Genomic DNA, 14,923 nt, shown 5'->3' with positions numbered 1-14,923 from the left:
AGCAGGAATGTTGGGCAGGGGTTAGGGGAGATGCCAAACTTGAAGCTCCTGCTGCCAGGCTCGGGACTGCTGGAACTTCCAAAGCACTTATCACAGATGAAACTTATTTTTGCTTTGTCTTATTTTTGACAGTAGCTGTATTATTTTGAAAAGAAAAAAAGTTTATATCTATTTTAAACAGCTGTCTATGTTTATAGAAATTGTCAGGCACTCCTAGGAGGAAGGTCTTTAGTTAATCTGTGAAAAATGTTTAATTGCTTAAGCATATACCAAGACAATTACTTTACTGAAACAGCTAAGGGAAAAAGCGTCTTTATGTTTCTACTGGAGATGCTGACAATCTCAGTCCTGATGCTGAACAACTCTCTCCTGTTTGATTAACATTAGTCTATATGATTTAAAAACCAATATGAATCTCCACCCCAAGCTTCCTCAAACTTCATTTATTTTGAGGAAAGCAGCACTGTCTCTGAGTGTTGGGCCAATCAGAACTCATTCTGTACAAGACAAGCTTTATTGTCTATAATTTAAAAGTGTCTTCAAATTCTTAGAAAGCATTACTATGCTATCAGGGCTTTGGAACAAAGTTTTTAAAACACTTTGCAACTTTAAACTTTCTGTGTTTTTTGTTTGTTTTTATTTTCCATAGACTCGGGATGATTTTCTTGGGCAAGTGGATGTTCCTCTTTATCAGTTACCGGTTTGTATTCTTTGCTTGTTTTTGTTTTAAGACTCTGAAAGGGGAAGATGATTCTGTATGTAACTGAATAGTCATCTAAGGAAGTTAACTGTACTGACAATATAAGTGTTTAAATTCTCCTGCTCTTAAGGGGTTTTTGTTTGGCTTTCTGTTGTGGATTTTTTTAAGGGTTTTTATAGTGCTGGTATTTATAAAAAAAAAAGTAGATTACCTTGTGTTTAGATATTAGTTTCTGCTGCTTCGAGAGTTAGGAGTGCTTTTAGCTTTTCAAGAATAAAAATACAAGGTTTGAAACAGTCTTAAAGAGAAGAAGAGACTGTAATTATTGTAATATTTCTTAAAATATTTTCTTTAAAGTCTACAAAATTACTTTTAATATTCCTTATTTCCATAAACAGATACAGAAGAGGTAGGTGGGAAATACAGCTAGTGTTGCTTTGTACTTTTTTTTTTTAGTTTTTGGTTTTGTATTCCTTTTGCGAAGCACATTGTTAGTTTTAAAGAAGTATCACCAAGAATGTTGAAATAAGTAAGCCTTTTTGTTTTCTTCTGAGGTCTCAAAACATTAGCAAATACTAACAGATTTATCAGCAACTGTTTTAAAGACAGGATAACAACCATGGCAAAACCTTTCCAAGAGCAGTTGTTCTTTCATTCTGGTAAGAACCATGTCAGGAGTAGTTACAGATATGTCCCGTTTCCCACTCTGAGATGCAAGATCACACTAACTCCTCTCCCTCAGTCAGGTGGATTGGAAAGACTGGCCATAATCTCCCTCTGGAGAAGACTGCCTGTGTTTTCACTTCCCACCGATAAGCTGGACAGCAGTATTTGAAGTCTTTTGGAGATACTGGTGCATTTCCTTTCTTTTTTCTTTTTTTTCCTTTTTTTAATTTTTTTTTTTAGCATGAACTAATTATAGAGCTTCACTTGAGTATTTTCACAGCTATTTTCTTACCTTCCTCAAACATCAACTTTTCCTTGTCTCCTCTTTGTTTCCGTCTTCCTGGTTCCTTGTTTTTAATTACTTCTATCTAAATCCATTGTACTTTATTGGCCCAAATATAGGTGGATTTTTTTTGAAAGTCATTTATTTAAGTAAATGTATCTTGGATAAATAAAACCAGTTTATAAATTCTTTATTACATGCAGTTTTGGTTTTGCTTGGTACTATGCAGATACAGACTGTTCATAACTAAAAAGAGCTGGTAATCAGGGACATGCAAAAAGGGCAAATCATCTGCAAGGTAGGATAGTTGGCAGATATGAATTTGCTCTTTCCAAAACCAAAATGTATTAATCCAAGTGTAATCTAGCATTGAATCTAAGGCAACTGTGGTTTTTGGAAAATCAGAAAAATAATTATAAAACTCAGACTAAGAAGATAATCTTTTTCTCTCCTCTGTGATGTATTTCCATGGTGTCTTAGTGTGTATTTTGGTAGAAATAACGTAATGTTGGAGAGGGAAGAAAAGAAAAGGCCCCAAAATCCAAGCTTAATTCCGTTTTAATTTCATAGAAGTATTTACCTTAGTTTTAAAACAATTCATTTTGTAAGTATAGAACCTGATCTTGCAGATAACACCAGTGTAACACATATATTTTTACAGGATTAAGATCTGCCTTTTAAGTCAGTGAAGGTGGAACGCTTCAACTTGAGTATAGTATTTCTAAATTGTATTAATAAGAGCTTACACTGAAATGTCTGAAATACAAGAGAGCATTTTTCTTTCTGAGATTTGGTGTAATAGTTACCACATTCAGTAAAATTTAGTCAGCTCAATAGTTCCAAATATAATTCTAAAATCTCTAACTTAATAACGTTTAACCTTTAGAGTTTAGATTTTATTTGTTTCGTTCTTTCCAATCAAATGTTGACACACATTAGATATTTTTTTTGAAAATACTATTGTAGAATTAGTTCAACCTTTGAGGTTTTGCATCATGTACCGTTGTTCTTAAAAGGCCTACAAATATAGCAATTGCAGTTTTTCTCATAATTATACAGTACTTCTTGAAACCATTAAAATGTATTGATTAACAAGAGCCTGTAGTTACTCCCCAGAATTTACAAACAGCTGAAAAAGGGGGGAAAAAAACCCAAACTAAAAAAAATTTACAAATATTCCTAAACATATGGTATTGTAAAAATCAAATGTTTTTGTAAGAATTGCAGAACTTAAGATGGATTATAAATACTTATGTTAACCAGAAAAATAAATATCTTTGTTTTCTTTAATGATCCCTCATGTGTATTCTCTATCTGTACCTGGGATGTATATTTATAAACTTGTGTCTGTTTACCTCTGTGCTTCTTTCTGTTGAGCAACTCTACTTTTGTGAATCAAATTTGTGAATTTTTTTATCCCCAAGTCCTAAAGCTAGAAATGGCTTTTTATGTATGTTCTGCATATAAAATAATTGAAAAATACTGAGGGAGGAGAAAGAGTTATGGTAGATCTTTTAAATGTGAAAACTGAGAATCTATTTATTGATTTCAGACTAAACAGGTTTTTTTCTGTGCTTTAGAAACTGTAATATATGAATACCCTGAAAGGTAATTTTTTTTCCTTGAACTGGGGAATTAGTCTTAGTAATAAGATTAAAGCTGATATTGCTATTACTGTACCTAAATCTGTAATTTAAATTTTAAAATGTTATATGGCCTTTGAAGAAACTCATTGTAAATTTCTGATAATTTTCTTTAACTTCAAGTGTTTGATACAGATTTTTCTTGAAAAAACTTGTCTTATTCCAGACAGAAAATCCAAGTATGGAGAGACCATATACATTTAAGGATTTTGTTCTTCATCCAAGAAGGTTAGTAAATGCCACATAAAAATTCTAACTTTCATATCTAAACAATGCTGTTACGTAATTACTTGTACATATGTATATATTGTCTAAATTTTTGTTATCGAAGAAATTTGAGCATCAATGGAGTAAGGTATTTGTGGTTCTACTAAAAAGTCAGCATCTGTTTAAATACTTACGGATTATTTAGTAAGAATAAACCATTTTTCTTCAGGCTGTGATCTAATTCACATTATAACTTCATTTGAACAATTTACTGTTTCGCTGAACAGTGAAATCGGTGACCAATGTTATGCCATAACTAATTTATCCCTTTTCAACTTGAAATTGTTTCCTGCCTTTCTGTCTTTTTTGTTTGCCTATTTCATGTAAGCAGTTTCATGTGACCCTAATTACAAACGTAACAAAACTTAAACTGAAAAACTGCTTAACATTTAGGAAGGCCTAGGTTAAAAAAAACAAGGAATTTTTAAATGATACATAGCATTTTGACACTGATATTGGTGTTATGCATTCCATGTTTATTTTTAAAATGTAGATTCTTAACCTAAATCTGAGCAGTTTTTAGCAACTTTTATTAGAAATAATATACATAAAATGCATGTCAATGTTTTTCAGATAATAGGTTGGAATTTAGAAATAACATCAGAACATGTGGGTTCTATAGATCTTTCTCAGCCATGTTGGTAGCAGAAGTAGTATTTTTAAAGTATTTTACATTTCTTGATTTTTAGCAAATCAATGGTTTTAACAGAGTTAATGATTGTCAAGTTTCATTTTGATCTCCTATTTTTTTGTATTTAACATTTCCTGTATTATATATGAATGAAGAATAATATTTATTGTCTCTACATAAATTAACTTCAGTTGGTGTTTGTTAGCCAAGGATCTGACCTCTTCTTGTAGTGGCTACCATGTGAATTTGGCAACGCTTTGTAATAAGAGATGCTGCCAAAGTTCGTGCACTTTTCTGCCTTGAAATCTTACTGTAATTTTTAGATACTTTAGTATTGTTAATGCATGTTCTTCAATTTTGGTCATATTTGCATTTACTTAGACAGAAATATTGATAATAAGGTTACTACCTTCCCAATACCTCAAGCTGATTAAGAATAATTAACATGTTAGCAGTCTGAAATAATTACTTTAATTATTGTATTGGAAAGTAAGATAGTAGGTTACTTCCTCTTTCAAAGGAATGTGGGCTTTTCTGAAACCAAAATACAATCTAAATGAACGTGTTTATAATCCAATATGAAATGTTTTTCTGGATATCAGAAAATCTAAGTCACTTTTTCTACATGGTGAAAAAAAAAGCAAAGCATTAGACCTTAGTGATGTGGGGGTTTAGGTTTTTTGTTTTTTCTTCTTTATTTTAATAAGATGATGTGCAGGTATCCAGTTGACTCACTAGTGATATTTTCAGGGCTCTTATTTTCTTCTTTTTCAATAGTCAAACAGATGGGATAATCTGGCAGATTTCTTTACCAAGTGAAGATACTAAATAAAATCAGTATGGGAAAATCTTATTTTCAGGCTTCTAATGGTGCATTAAGCTAAATACAGAGATGCAGATGCTGAAGTATATGAGCTTGCTGTAACTTAGTTTTGGGAAAAGTAGTCCTGTAGGTTGAAATAATGCTTGATAAATTGCACACAATCAAATTATTATAATTATATGAATTAAATTGTCGTTAGTCTTATTTTCTTGTACTTTATTGTTAGACACTGGATACTAGGGAAGTTTTCAGAGGAGTGAGTTGGAAAGAAAGGTTTCCAGTTGTGGTACTTGATATCAAGGTGTATTCAGAAGTCTAAAAACTCAATTTCGTTATAGAACTTAATTTAAACTAGAAAAAGCCATGTTTGTGTTGAGAAACTTAAGAATAATCCTGCAGCTGTACTTTTCCAGCTATTTCATTTCCAGGTAACAATTTCACAAGTGCATAATAAGAACATTTTATTTTCTTTTCTGCAGCCATAAATCAAGAGTTAAAGGCCACCTTAGATTAAAAATGACTTACTTACCTAAAAGCAATGGGTCTGAAGAAGAAACCACAGAACAGGCAGAAGAATTAGAGGTGGGAAAAGATGTATTTATTGCTGAAAAACCTAACAAATGTCTTCATCTATTAAGGGTAGTTACAGTAAAAAAGAATGTTAGGAGTCACTAAGCTATAAATAGTGTTTTAGAAGCAAACCAGTTAAAAGCGATTACTTGGTATCTTACATAAAAGTCTGCATAAAAATTCTGGAGCAGTTTTTCTAGCTAAAGGAGTGGCTTTGTCAGTATATCTAATGAAAGAAAACATTCATTAGGCTTTTGGTTTTATTCTGGTACTGACTTGCCAAATGTCTATGTAACTTTTCTTGGTTTAGAATTAATGGAAGTGTCGTTGCCCAGTATTTTTACTGCTGTTTAACTTTCTCTGACCCAAGCCAGCCAGACACTGACATCTTGCTGGTTTTAGAATTTCAGCGCTCTCTGATTTATAGGGATATCTTGATCTTAACTATTTTACATTTGTGATCTTTTGTAAGCACATCCAATTTAGATCAATGGATTTCTTTTCAAGACTTAAACAAGTCTAATCAGCATTACCACCTTTGCTGTAATTAAACTTTCTGTTACAAAATGGTATGCACATCTAATTAGTACATTTGCAGCATATGTATGAAACGAAATTTGGTTTTTTGTTTTTTTATTCTATTCTATAAATGCTTTTTATTTTCCTGGAATAAACAACTTTTGATGCTAATATGTTTAAGGAACTTGAGTTAAAAATAAGATTTCTGCATGCATAATTTGTCCTATCGTTTCTTGAGAAATATACACAATAAAACCCAGAGATAACCTTATTGGCTTAAGGTGTAGTGGAACTGCACCTTAAAAGGTGGGGTAGTTTAATAAATTGAGATACTTTTTCAACTTTGGTAATATTAAAGGTAGTTAATATTATATCTCTTAGCCTGGGTGGATTATATTGGACCAACCAGATGCTGCAAGCCAGCCACAACAGCAGGCACCCCAGCCACAACAGCAGCAGCAGGAAGCTCCTCCACTGCCTTCAGGCTGGGAAGAAAGGCAAGACATCCTCGGCAGGACCTACTATGTCAATCACGAATTCAGGAGAACACAGTGGAAAAGACCAACTGCTCAGTATGTCCTTTGGCCTGAAGATTCAAGTCTTATATTAACTAGTGTAACTAGTTGACTCTAGTTATGTTGAAAGCAAGGAGAACTAGAAATTGAACAGCTTGAGAATTAGTAGAGCGCTTTACATAGCTTAACCTTTGAGCCCATGAGTAATAGCCACTGGCTAGTGGTCATTTGAACTGCACAGTACTCCTGTTCTCTGGAAGTATGCATTCAAATAGAAACTGGTGGCAATTGTAAGAGATAATAACTATAGTAATGGAAAGGAAATTATTTTCCAGCTCTAAGCCTGGTTCCTCCTTCCCAGCAAGGACTGTTTTTTTTTCTAGAGTTGTTTGTTTGTTTGTTTGTTTTATACTTGGCATGTGAATTACAAAAACAATACCTGGAATGCTATCTGGTTCTTTAGTTTAACTTACACTTCTGTTGACATGAATGCTTATTCTTTTTTAACACTTTACATTAATTTTTATAGCTCATGACTCTTTCTTTTTCTGCCAGAATGACTATAATGTATGTTTTTGCTGTTAGCCTAGCTTACTGTTGAAAGATAAAATATGGCTACTGTATGCTGACTTCCCCTCCCTGCCCCCTTCAATAGGGACAACGTAGCTGTTGCAGATATTGGTAGCGTGCAGTTGGAGGCCCAGCATGTGTTCACTCATCGCCGACAGATATCAGAGGATACAGAAAATATAGACAACAGAGATTCCCCTGAGGTAAAAACGATCTGTAAATGTTTCTGAAATGCGAAATAACCTTTTAAGTTAGTCAAAAAGCTTCTCTTCACTATTTGTAACTTGGAACTGCTTTTAAAAAATGTTTTTTCTTTATTTTCTTTTGAAAGAGCTGGGAAATTATAACTGAAGATGAGGCAACAATGTATAGCAATCAGAACCTTCAAATACCCCTCTCTCAGAGTAATTGTGATATACAGACTCATCTTGCAGAAGAGTTGAATACCAGACTTACTACCTCTGGAAGTTCAGCTACTGGCCAGCCAGCAGCCTACACTGTAAATTATTTTTCTCATTGTTCTAATGTACAGAAATATCTATAACTTCTTGCAAAAAATCCTACTACTGATAGAACTAAATCCGTAAATACTTCACTTAACAATTATATTTTTAATTTCATCTCGCATGCAGAGAATTTAAGAATACTTTTTTTACTATAGAACCCCATCTAAGCAAACATTTTGTTCTTCCCCACTTTGCTTACATGAATTTCTGCCTGAGATTAAAACAGACTTCTGTGAACTATTTTTCAGTCTGTAAACCTACCTCTTATTCTAGTGTCATACTGAGTGCTGCTGAAAACTCCAGACAAAGGAAGCTGTCTATATCCTGAAAGTTTATTTCTGAGGGAGTTGTGCTATATTGGTTACTTTTTCCACTAGGACAAATTTTAAGATAACTAATTTTTCAATGTGAATATTGGGATAAGGTTTTATGATTGGGCTGTGTAAACCTGGTGACTCCATAGCAGTGAAAACGGACTTTGCGCATATGGTTCCACAGAACTTATGCCAGTTATGAAACTTGCCTGACCCCTCAGTGAGTCTGTTCAGCTTGCTAACTCAGCAGAAAACTATTCTCTTTTTCCCTCAACTCTGTTTTTATGCAGTTTTAGCAAGCTGAAACAGCATGCTAGATTGTCTGACACATAGTACAGTGGCAAAGGCGAAGCAGCAGGAGTACATAGCCAGGAGTGAGATTGGTGGTAGCAAGCAATTAAATAAGCTCAGCTGCCTTGTGAAACCCAAGGCCCACAAACAGCCTGATAACCTGATATGTGATTTGAGAAATGCCGTGTCCATTGAAGGAATACCTACAGAGGTGACGCAGACCATCTAGTCTGTAAGATTTTGGTATTTAAATAAAATCATTAGCTTTTGTGATGCTGAGAATGCCATTCCAAATGTAAATTTGGAATTGACTGTGTTTTTCTAGGTTTGTATAAAGGCATCACTAGTGTTGCTGGAAATGGCAAAGTAAGAGTAACAAGACTTGACTTGATCTTTGCTATTCAGAATCCTATGGATAGCAAGAAAACTGTTATTTCAGCTTGCTTGGGTGACTGAAGCAGAAGAGGCAGATGTTCAAATTATTTGCAAGAGCCAGCTAGAATGACAGTCTTGCATCCCTTTACCTCCATCATCTCTGAAAAAAAAAATTTTAAAACTTTATAATGCTTTTTCTTAGAAGTATTCTAAAAGGGTATGTAGATAGGGAAAAATCCTTCAAATAATCAGGGATATTCTGGAGTGAGATGAAATACAATTGCTTAATTGTAGCAGATGAGATCTAAACATGGCTCTAGGCAGAAAGGTGGATGCTTATGCAAAGTCCAGGGATTGAATTACTTTTCTCAAATTGGATGTTTCAGACTCTCATGTCTTGTCATTATTAACTTAATCTACCCTCTGAAAAGTTGTGTTACCTCTGATGTATCACAGGCTTTAGTCTACTGATAAGATAAAACAGTAAATTCTATACTGTAAATTCAATTGTAATGTAACTGGTTGCAATTAACTCTTAACATTTTACATGCTGAAACATCCACTGTTAGGGTTTTCAGAACTTTCACAAGCCTCTGTATTACTCTGTTTTAAGGTTGTAATGGACACCATGAACTTGATGTTTTTAGCAGTGTTAAAATGGTAGTTTCAAAAATATTATATTAAATCAGTGTTGCAAAACAAGTAAGACACTTTGTTCAAGATGAAAACTGTGATAAAGTGTGATAACCCTTGTTGACTGTTTGCTGCCATCCTTAAAGCTGCAATAATAGCTAATATGTCATTCCTCTTCACTACTTCAAGAACCATTCCAGCAGAAGAGGTAGTCTGCAAACATACAGAGTTGAAGAGCAGCCTGCACATCCAGTGGTACGTTATTTTCCAAAAAACAGACTTGTGTAGCAGAGAAGCTGAAGGATTTTCTTCATGTAAAATTTTTTAACTATGTATTATGTGCTGACACTTTAAATGAGATTTGGCCTTCTGTGTCTGTCTGCTATCCTGACAAAATCGAATTTTGAGTCTAGCAAGACTGGAGTTCAGTTGTAAAGCTTTCATGTTCCAACTTTGTGGTTTTGGTTTAACATTAGCTTAATGCATGGATAGAACCTGCAGAAGGAAGCAGTCTTCCCATGAAGATACAAGTTTTGTTTTTCAAATTGTTTGCTTTATAATTAAAAGCTGTACCACCATCCTTCCATTATGTTTTCATGGTGACACTGCAAACTAGGAGCTCATAGCCAGAAGTACTAGGCTGGACTAGCCATGCCTAAATCAGGTTTATAAATGAATCCCTTTAGATGAGGAGTTTGAATTTAAAAACAAACAAACAAACCCAAACCCACAAAATAAACCAACCAAACAAAAAAAACACAAAACAAAACCAAACAAAAAAAAAAAAAACCCAAACCCTATTCAGTAAGGACTAGGACTAAATATTGCTTTTCTGTTTTATCCAGCTCGCAAAAATCATGAACCTTCTGGATTATAGTTTTGTTTTGTTGTTTTAATTTGACAGAGGAAAGCCTTTTCACAGTCAATTTTATAGTTTTCTTAACTGTTGTTCTTCTGTTATCACTAACATTTAGCTACTGCCTACTTCATCTGGATTACCCCCAGGCTGGGAAGAACGACAAGATGAAAAAGGGAGGTCATATTATATAGATCACAATTCCAGAACCACTACCTGGATAAAGCCAGTTGTACAGGTACTGTCTGTCTTCTAATTTATTAATGTTTTTATTCATTTAACCGTTTAAACTTCTCACATAATAGAAGTAAAGTTTAGAGACTTCTTTGAAATAGAACATGCAGAAGACATATACTGATAAAGCACTACATAAAATATCTGAGAGAATGCAAAGAGAGTTAGGAGCAGTAGTATTTATGGCAAGTCACTCTATTATTAATGTACCAGGAAAGCCTTCTGGAGAGTAATAGCTGATTGAGAAGCCTGAAAGAGTTCTTTTAACCTTGGTAGCATAATCAATGATTGTTAGTCAATGTTGTTGATATTAGACTAAACAAATCTATGTACTGTCTGGCACTTGCTTTATGAAACTGCTTTCATGAGTCAAAAATTTAGGTAAGTAGAAAAAAAGATATTGTTCTACAGGGCTTTGATTTTTTTTTTATTTTTTTTTTCCCCCCATTTACCATAGATTGCTATGGAAACAGGTCAGTTGTCAGCTGCACAAAGTATTTCTATGGGAAGACAACCACAAGCAACATCAAGTGATTCATCACAACAGTCTTCTCAGCAGCAGCCTGAAATGGAGCAAGGATTTCTCCCTAAAGGCTGGGAAGTCCGACATGCACCCAATGGGAGACCATTCTTTATTGACCATAATACCAAAACTACAACATGGGTAATGGAAAACTGCCTTCATTGGCTGAAAATCTAGTTCCTCTGAAGTCAAAGCTTTTCTGCTTTCAGCAAGCTTCTGTAGGTTTCTTTAGTGCCAAGATAGCTGTGTCGTGTCTGTTAAGGAACATATGTAATAAAAATGCAAAGTCATTTAAAATATCTGTCATGAGTAGAATGTTATGAGTTTTACAAACTGTACTGGTATTTGAAAGTTAGCTTGGAAGGAGGAAAATACTGATGTATATAAGAATCTGTTTTGCAGATGTAAAGCGTCTCATAAATGACGCTTCTGTTGTAACTGTAAAACTGTGATAGCTTATATGTGCCATTGACAGAAATCAGTTTTGTAAAGTTACCTTCAACAGGAAATCCATTACCTTGAATTTATCACATGGTATGGTGCACAATGCAAATTTCTGTGAATTCTTAAAGGAAGCCGGGTGTAGCTACAGTATGAATGAGAGAGAGTTGTACAGCTACAGTTTCACAGAGTGCACTGCACACCACTAGGCAATGCTAATAGATGGACTTAAGCATTTAAAGAGTAGGTCATTATTACTGGCAGGTGAAAGAGAAACAGAGAAATGCATTAAATTGATTCAAAATGAATGTTCATTTCTTCAGGATTATGGAAAGACCTCATTTAACACAAACATCTTCGCCCTACTCCCCACCCAACCAACAAAAAAACCCCACCCAACAAAAACCAACCAAACAACAAAAAACAAACCCAACCAGCAAGCCCAAAAAACACAAGGTGTGCCAGAAACCATGTAGAAAGATTCATTCTATTCAATTACACTAAAACTGAGTTGAATGCAGGAATTTTTTTTATATACAATAAAGTGAGAGGTCATTAGAAGATGACTGTAAACTACTGGAGGACTGAGACTCCCCAGGGAACTACCTGGCTGCAGAATATGCAACAATTATCTAGTTAGTATTAGGCATATTCTTTACACAATCATTAATAAAGAGGAAAAAATTAAAAGCAAAACAACAAAAGGATTTTAATGTGCTGCTTGTTTTGTTTTCAAAGGAAGATCCAAGACTGAAAATTTCTGCTCATCCGAGGAGAAAGACCTCCCTAGATCCAGTAGACCTGGGCCCATTACCAGTAAGTAAACTGTTTTATACCGTTTGTTTTGCAGATGCAACAATTTAAATACTTAGCACTATTGAAACATGAGAAAATGCAACCTGCTTTTTTTCATACAAAAAATGCTCTGTTTTTAATTCCAATGCTGAGAGTAAATGGAGGAGGAGAGTGCTGCCAGCTGCAGATCATGTTGAGTTCTATGCAAACTATATGATCAGAAATTTATAATAAAAGTGTCTTCTCCTTACAGCCAGGGTGGGAAGAGAGAACTCACACAGATGGAAGAATATTCTTCATAAACCACAGTATGTACAGTGTAGTATTCTCCCCACACTCATAATTTTATTTCTGAACATTATCTAGATTTAATAGAACTAATTAAGACATGTCTTGCAGATACAAAGAAAACACAATGGGAGGATCCTCGACTGCAGAATGTGGCAATAACTGGACCAGTAAGCTTTCCTTATGTAGCTTCACATAGTTTTCAAGAATATTCCTAATAGAATCCAAACAAACTCTTGTCAATCAGGTACTCGGTCTAAAAGATGAAACTTCCAGAGTGTTCAAACAAGGCATTTTTATTTCTTTTTAAAGGCTGTTTAGAAGGCTTTCTGTGGAAATGGTCTTTAAGTGCCAGAAAGAATAATCAGTTCCCATAGTAGTAAGAAAGGTTCCTTATAGACTGATGGGGAATTTGAACTGGGTAAGAAACTTTATTTGTTTTTTTATCCACAATGTATGAAATAAAACTAGCTCACGAAGTAAAAAAAAGAAAAAAAAAAAAAGAGAAAAAAGGCACCAAAAAAAAAACTGCTTTAAAAATAATGAAATTCATTTCCAACTGAAAAATAATTATCTAGCCCTGATACTTAATCTGAAGTGCAAAATTACCAGAACTAATTGCAAAGGCAGTACACATTATAATTATAGATGGGTTTTAGTGTTCAGCTGATATCTGTGTTTATTAATAGCCCACATATGTAAACAACCTTCTCTGTCCATGGAAAACAGAGGTGTTTGTAGCCAGGTCTCTCATGATACAGCAAGGAAAGACTGTGCATTATATAAGTCACCAAAGGTGCTTTTGTCACTTTGATCTGAGCCAGTCAGTGATCTTAGTCAGATCAGCTAATAGTAAAGTACAGGATAAATCCTATAGCACTGATCAGAACAAATGATCTGAACAGAGAAGTACTTTTAATTCCAGATGCCTTGAACGGTCTATATATTTATAAATTGAAAGTCTCCCCTGATGCTCTAGTAAAACATGTATTCCTGTTTTCTCAGAACTTAAATGCATTGTCTCTTTCACAAATATGGACTAGTTTATATTACAGTAATTGTTAGAGTATCTCAGGCACTTTTTCTTTTTTCTTTTTTTTTTTTTTTTTTCTTCCAAAGGCTGTGCCTTACTCCAGGGACTATAAGCGGAAGTACGAGTTCTTCAGAAAGAAACTGAAGAAACAGGTTAGTAATCAGTAGGAATCCAGCAGAAGATTAAGAAACTTATGCCCCTAAACAAAGGAAAGCTTACGTTACACTGAAAGGAAATTGAACTTTCTAACCTGCTTAGGGAAGGTAGATTTACGGTCTGATCACAAACACATTTGTGAAGCAGCGACTTGGTAACAATTGGCATTTAATCTAACGGTAGGATTTGTGACTTTATGCAGTGATGGGACTGCAAGCAATCTAATTGAAAAAGTAGAAATTCTGAAAGGTTAAAGTTGTGAACCTAGAAGTAATTGGCAACAGATAAGTTTGGAAGTCACTGATCTAGTGTATAATAATTTTTGGAACTCGGAATATGGAAGTAGAAGTTCTCAGCATAGATTTTATACCGTTCAGATAGAAATCTGTGCTGTCATCTTGATCAGACTGGATGAGTGTAATAAATTGATAGCCTTAAAATCTTAAGTTTTTGAATCTCATTTGCAAGTTCTAGTTTGAAATGGAAGTGTCGGATATATTTATAACACATAGCATAAAAGACTGTAAATAGCATTTGCATATCCAGATAACAATGATTCTTTGCACAACTGCAATCAAATTTGGTATCCTTGGGAGATATTTTATATATATATATAAAATAGCCTTTGAGTTTAGACCCATACTTCACCTTTTACTTACCAAGTCTGTCTCTAGCCTTTCTGAAACCTATGCATTTTGAGCTGACGTGTAAATTGCACACAATTATATACACACCTCATTTTTTGTGTTCCTAGTCAAACAAGCTTGGCATTTGTTCAAATGTCATTATTCTAACCTGAGAAGTGATAGACAGCTTAGCCACACAATACAATCGTGGGAATGTAAGAATTAAATACACCTGTAGATTTTAAAGCATACATTACTGTTGCCTTTTAAACATTCACAAATACCTAAGTGACAGTTAGGGTAATGGATTGATATATACTGAGATTTAAAATAGCGTTCACTAATTAATCCGCTTAGTTTGGTTTTAGTAATTGATTTTATTATTGCTTGAACTTTTTTCTGAAAAGTTGATTTGCAACTAAAAAAACAGGGATTTTTTTTTTTCTATTTAGGGATATTTACTGCTTTCTGAAATGATGAAAAAGACCTATATATTTCAGCCACCATGTAAATGAGAGATAGAATATTATCCAGTATTTTGCAACTTGGAAAATGACAAATAATGTGCTCCCCCACCCTAAGTAATTATTTTTTGTTTGTAGTTTGTATCATGCTGCTGTTGGCTACAAAGAGGCATTACACTTCAATGCAGCATTCTATTTTGG

The 14,923-nt window shown here is 34.0% G+C and overlaps 1 protein-coding gene across 3 annotated transcripts in view; it reads left to right on the top strand.

Moving 5' to 3' along the window:
• The window catches only part of NEDD4 (neural precursor cell expressed, developmentally down-regulated 4, E3 ubiquitin protein ligase), a 47,521-nt gene that overhangs the window by 22,567 nt on the left and 10,031 nt on the right, over positions 1-14,923 (top strand). For 2 of the 3 annotated variants that reach the window (XM_009708858.1, XM_009708855.1), the window contains 13 exons: positions 650-700; positions 3,459-3,520; positions 5,493-5,595; positions 6,484-6,674; positions 7,273-7,390; positions 7,519-7,686; positions 9,496-9,561; positions 10,281-10,400; positions 10,854-11,060; positions 12,099-12,176; positions 12,409-12,463; positions 12,555-12,613; positions 13,563-13,628. In XM_009708858.1, coding sequence (XP_009707160.1) covers positions 3,474-3,520; positions 5,493-5,595; positions 6,484-6,674; positions 7,273-7,390; positions 7,519-7,686; positions 9,496-9,561; positions 10,281-10,400; positions 10,854-11,060; positions 12,099-12,176; positions 12,409-12,463; positions 12,555-12,613; positions 13,563-13,628 — 1,278 coding nt within the window. In that variant the 5' untranslated portion in view covers positions 650-700; positions 3,459-3,473. Of the gene's footprint in view, positions 1-649; positions 701-771; positions 806-3,458; positions 3,521-4,270; positions 4,285-5,492; positions 5,596-6,483; positions 6,675-7,272; positions 7,391-7,518; positions 7,687-9,495; positions 9,562-10,280; positions 10,401-10,853; positions 11,061-12,098; positions 12,177-12,408; positions 12,464-12,554; positions 12,614-13,562; positions 13,629-14,923 lie in introns of all 3 variants that reach the window. The other variant, XM_009708857.1, reaches the window with a different exon arrangement.

This window comes from Cariama cristata, unplaced genomic scaffold (assembly GCF_000690535.1).
Source record: "Cariama cristata isolate BGI_N322 unplaced genomic scaffold, ASM69053v1 scaffold5671, whole genome shotgun sequence".
Classification (NCBI taxonomy): domain Eukaryota; kingdom Metazoa; phylum Chordata; class Aves; order Cariamiformes; family Cariamidae; genus Cariama; species Cariama cristata.
Note: the sequence above shows the minus strand (reverse complement) of the source record. Positions and strands in the feature narration are given on the sequence as shown.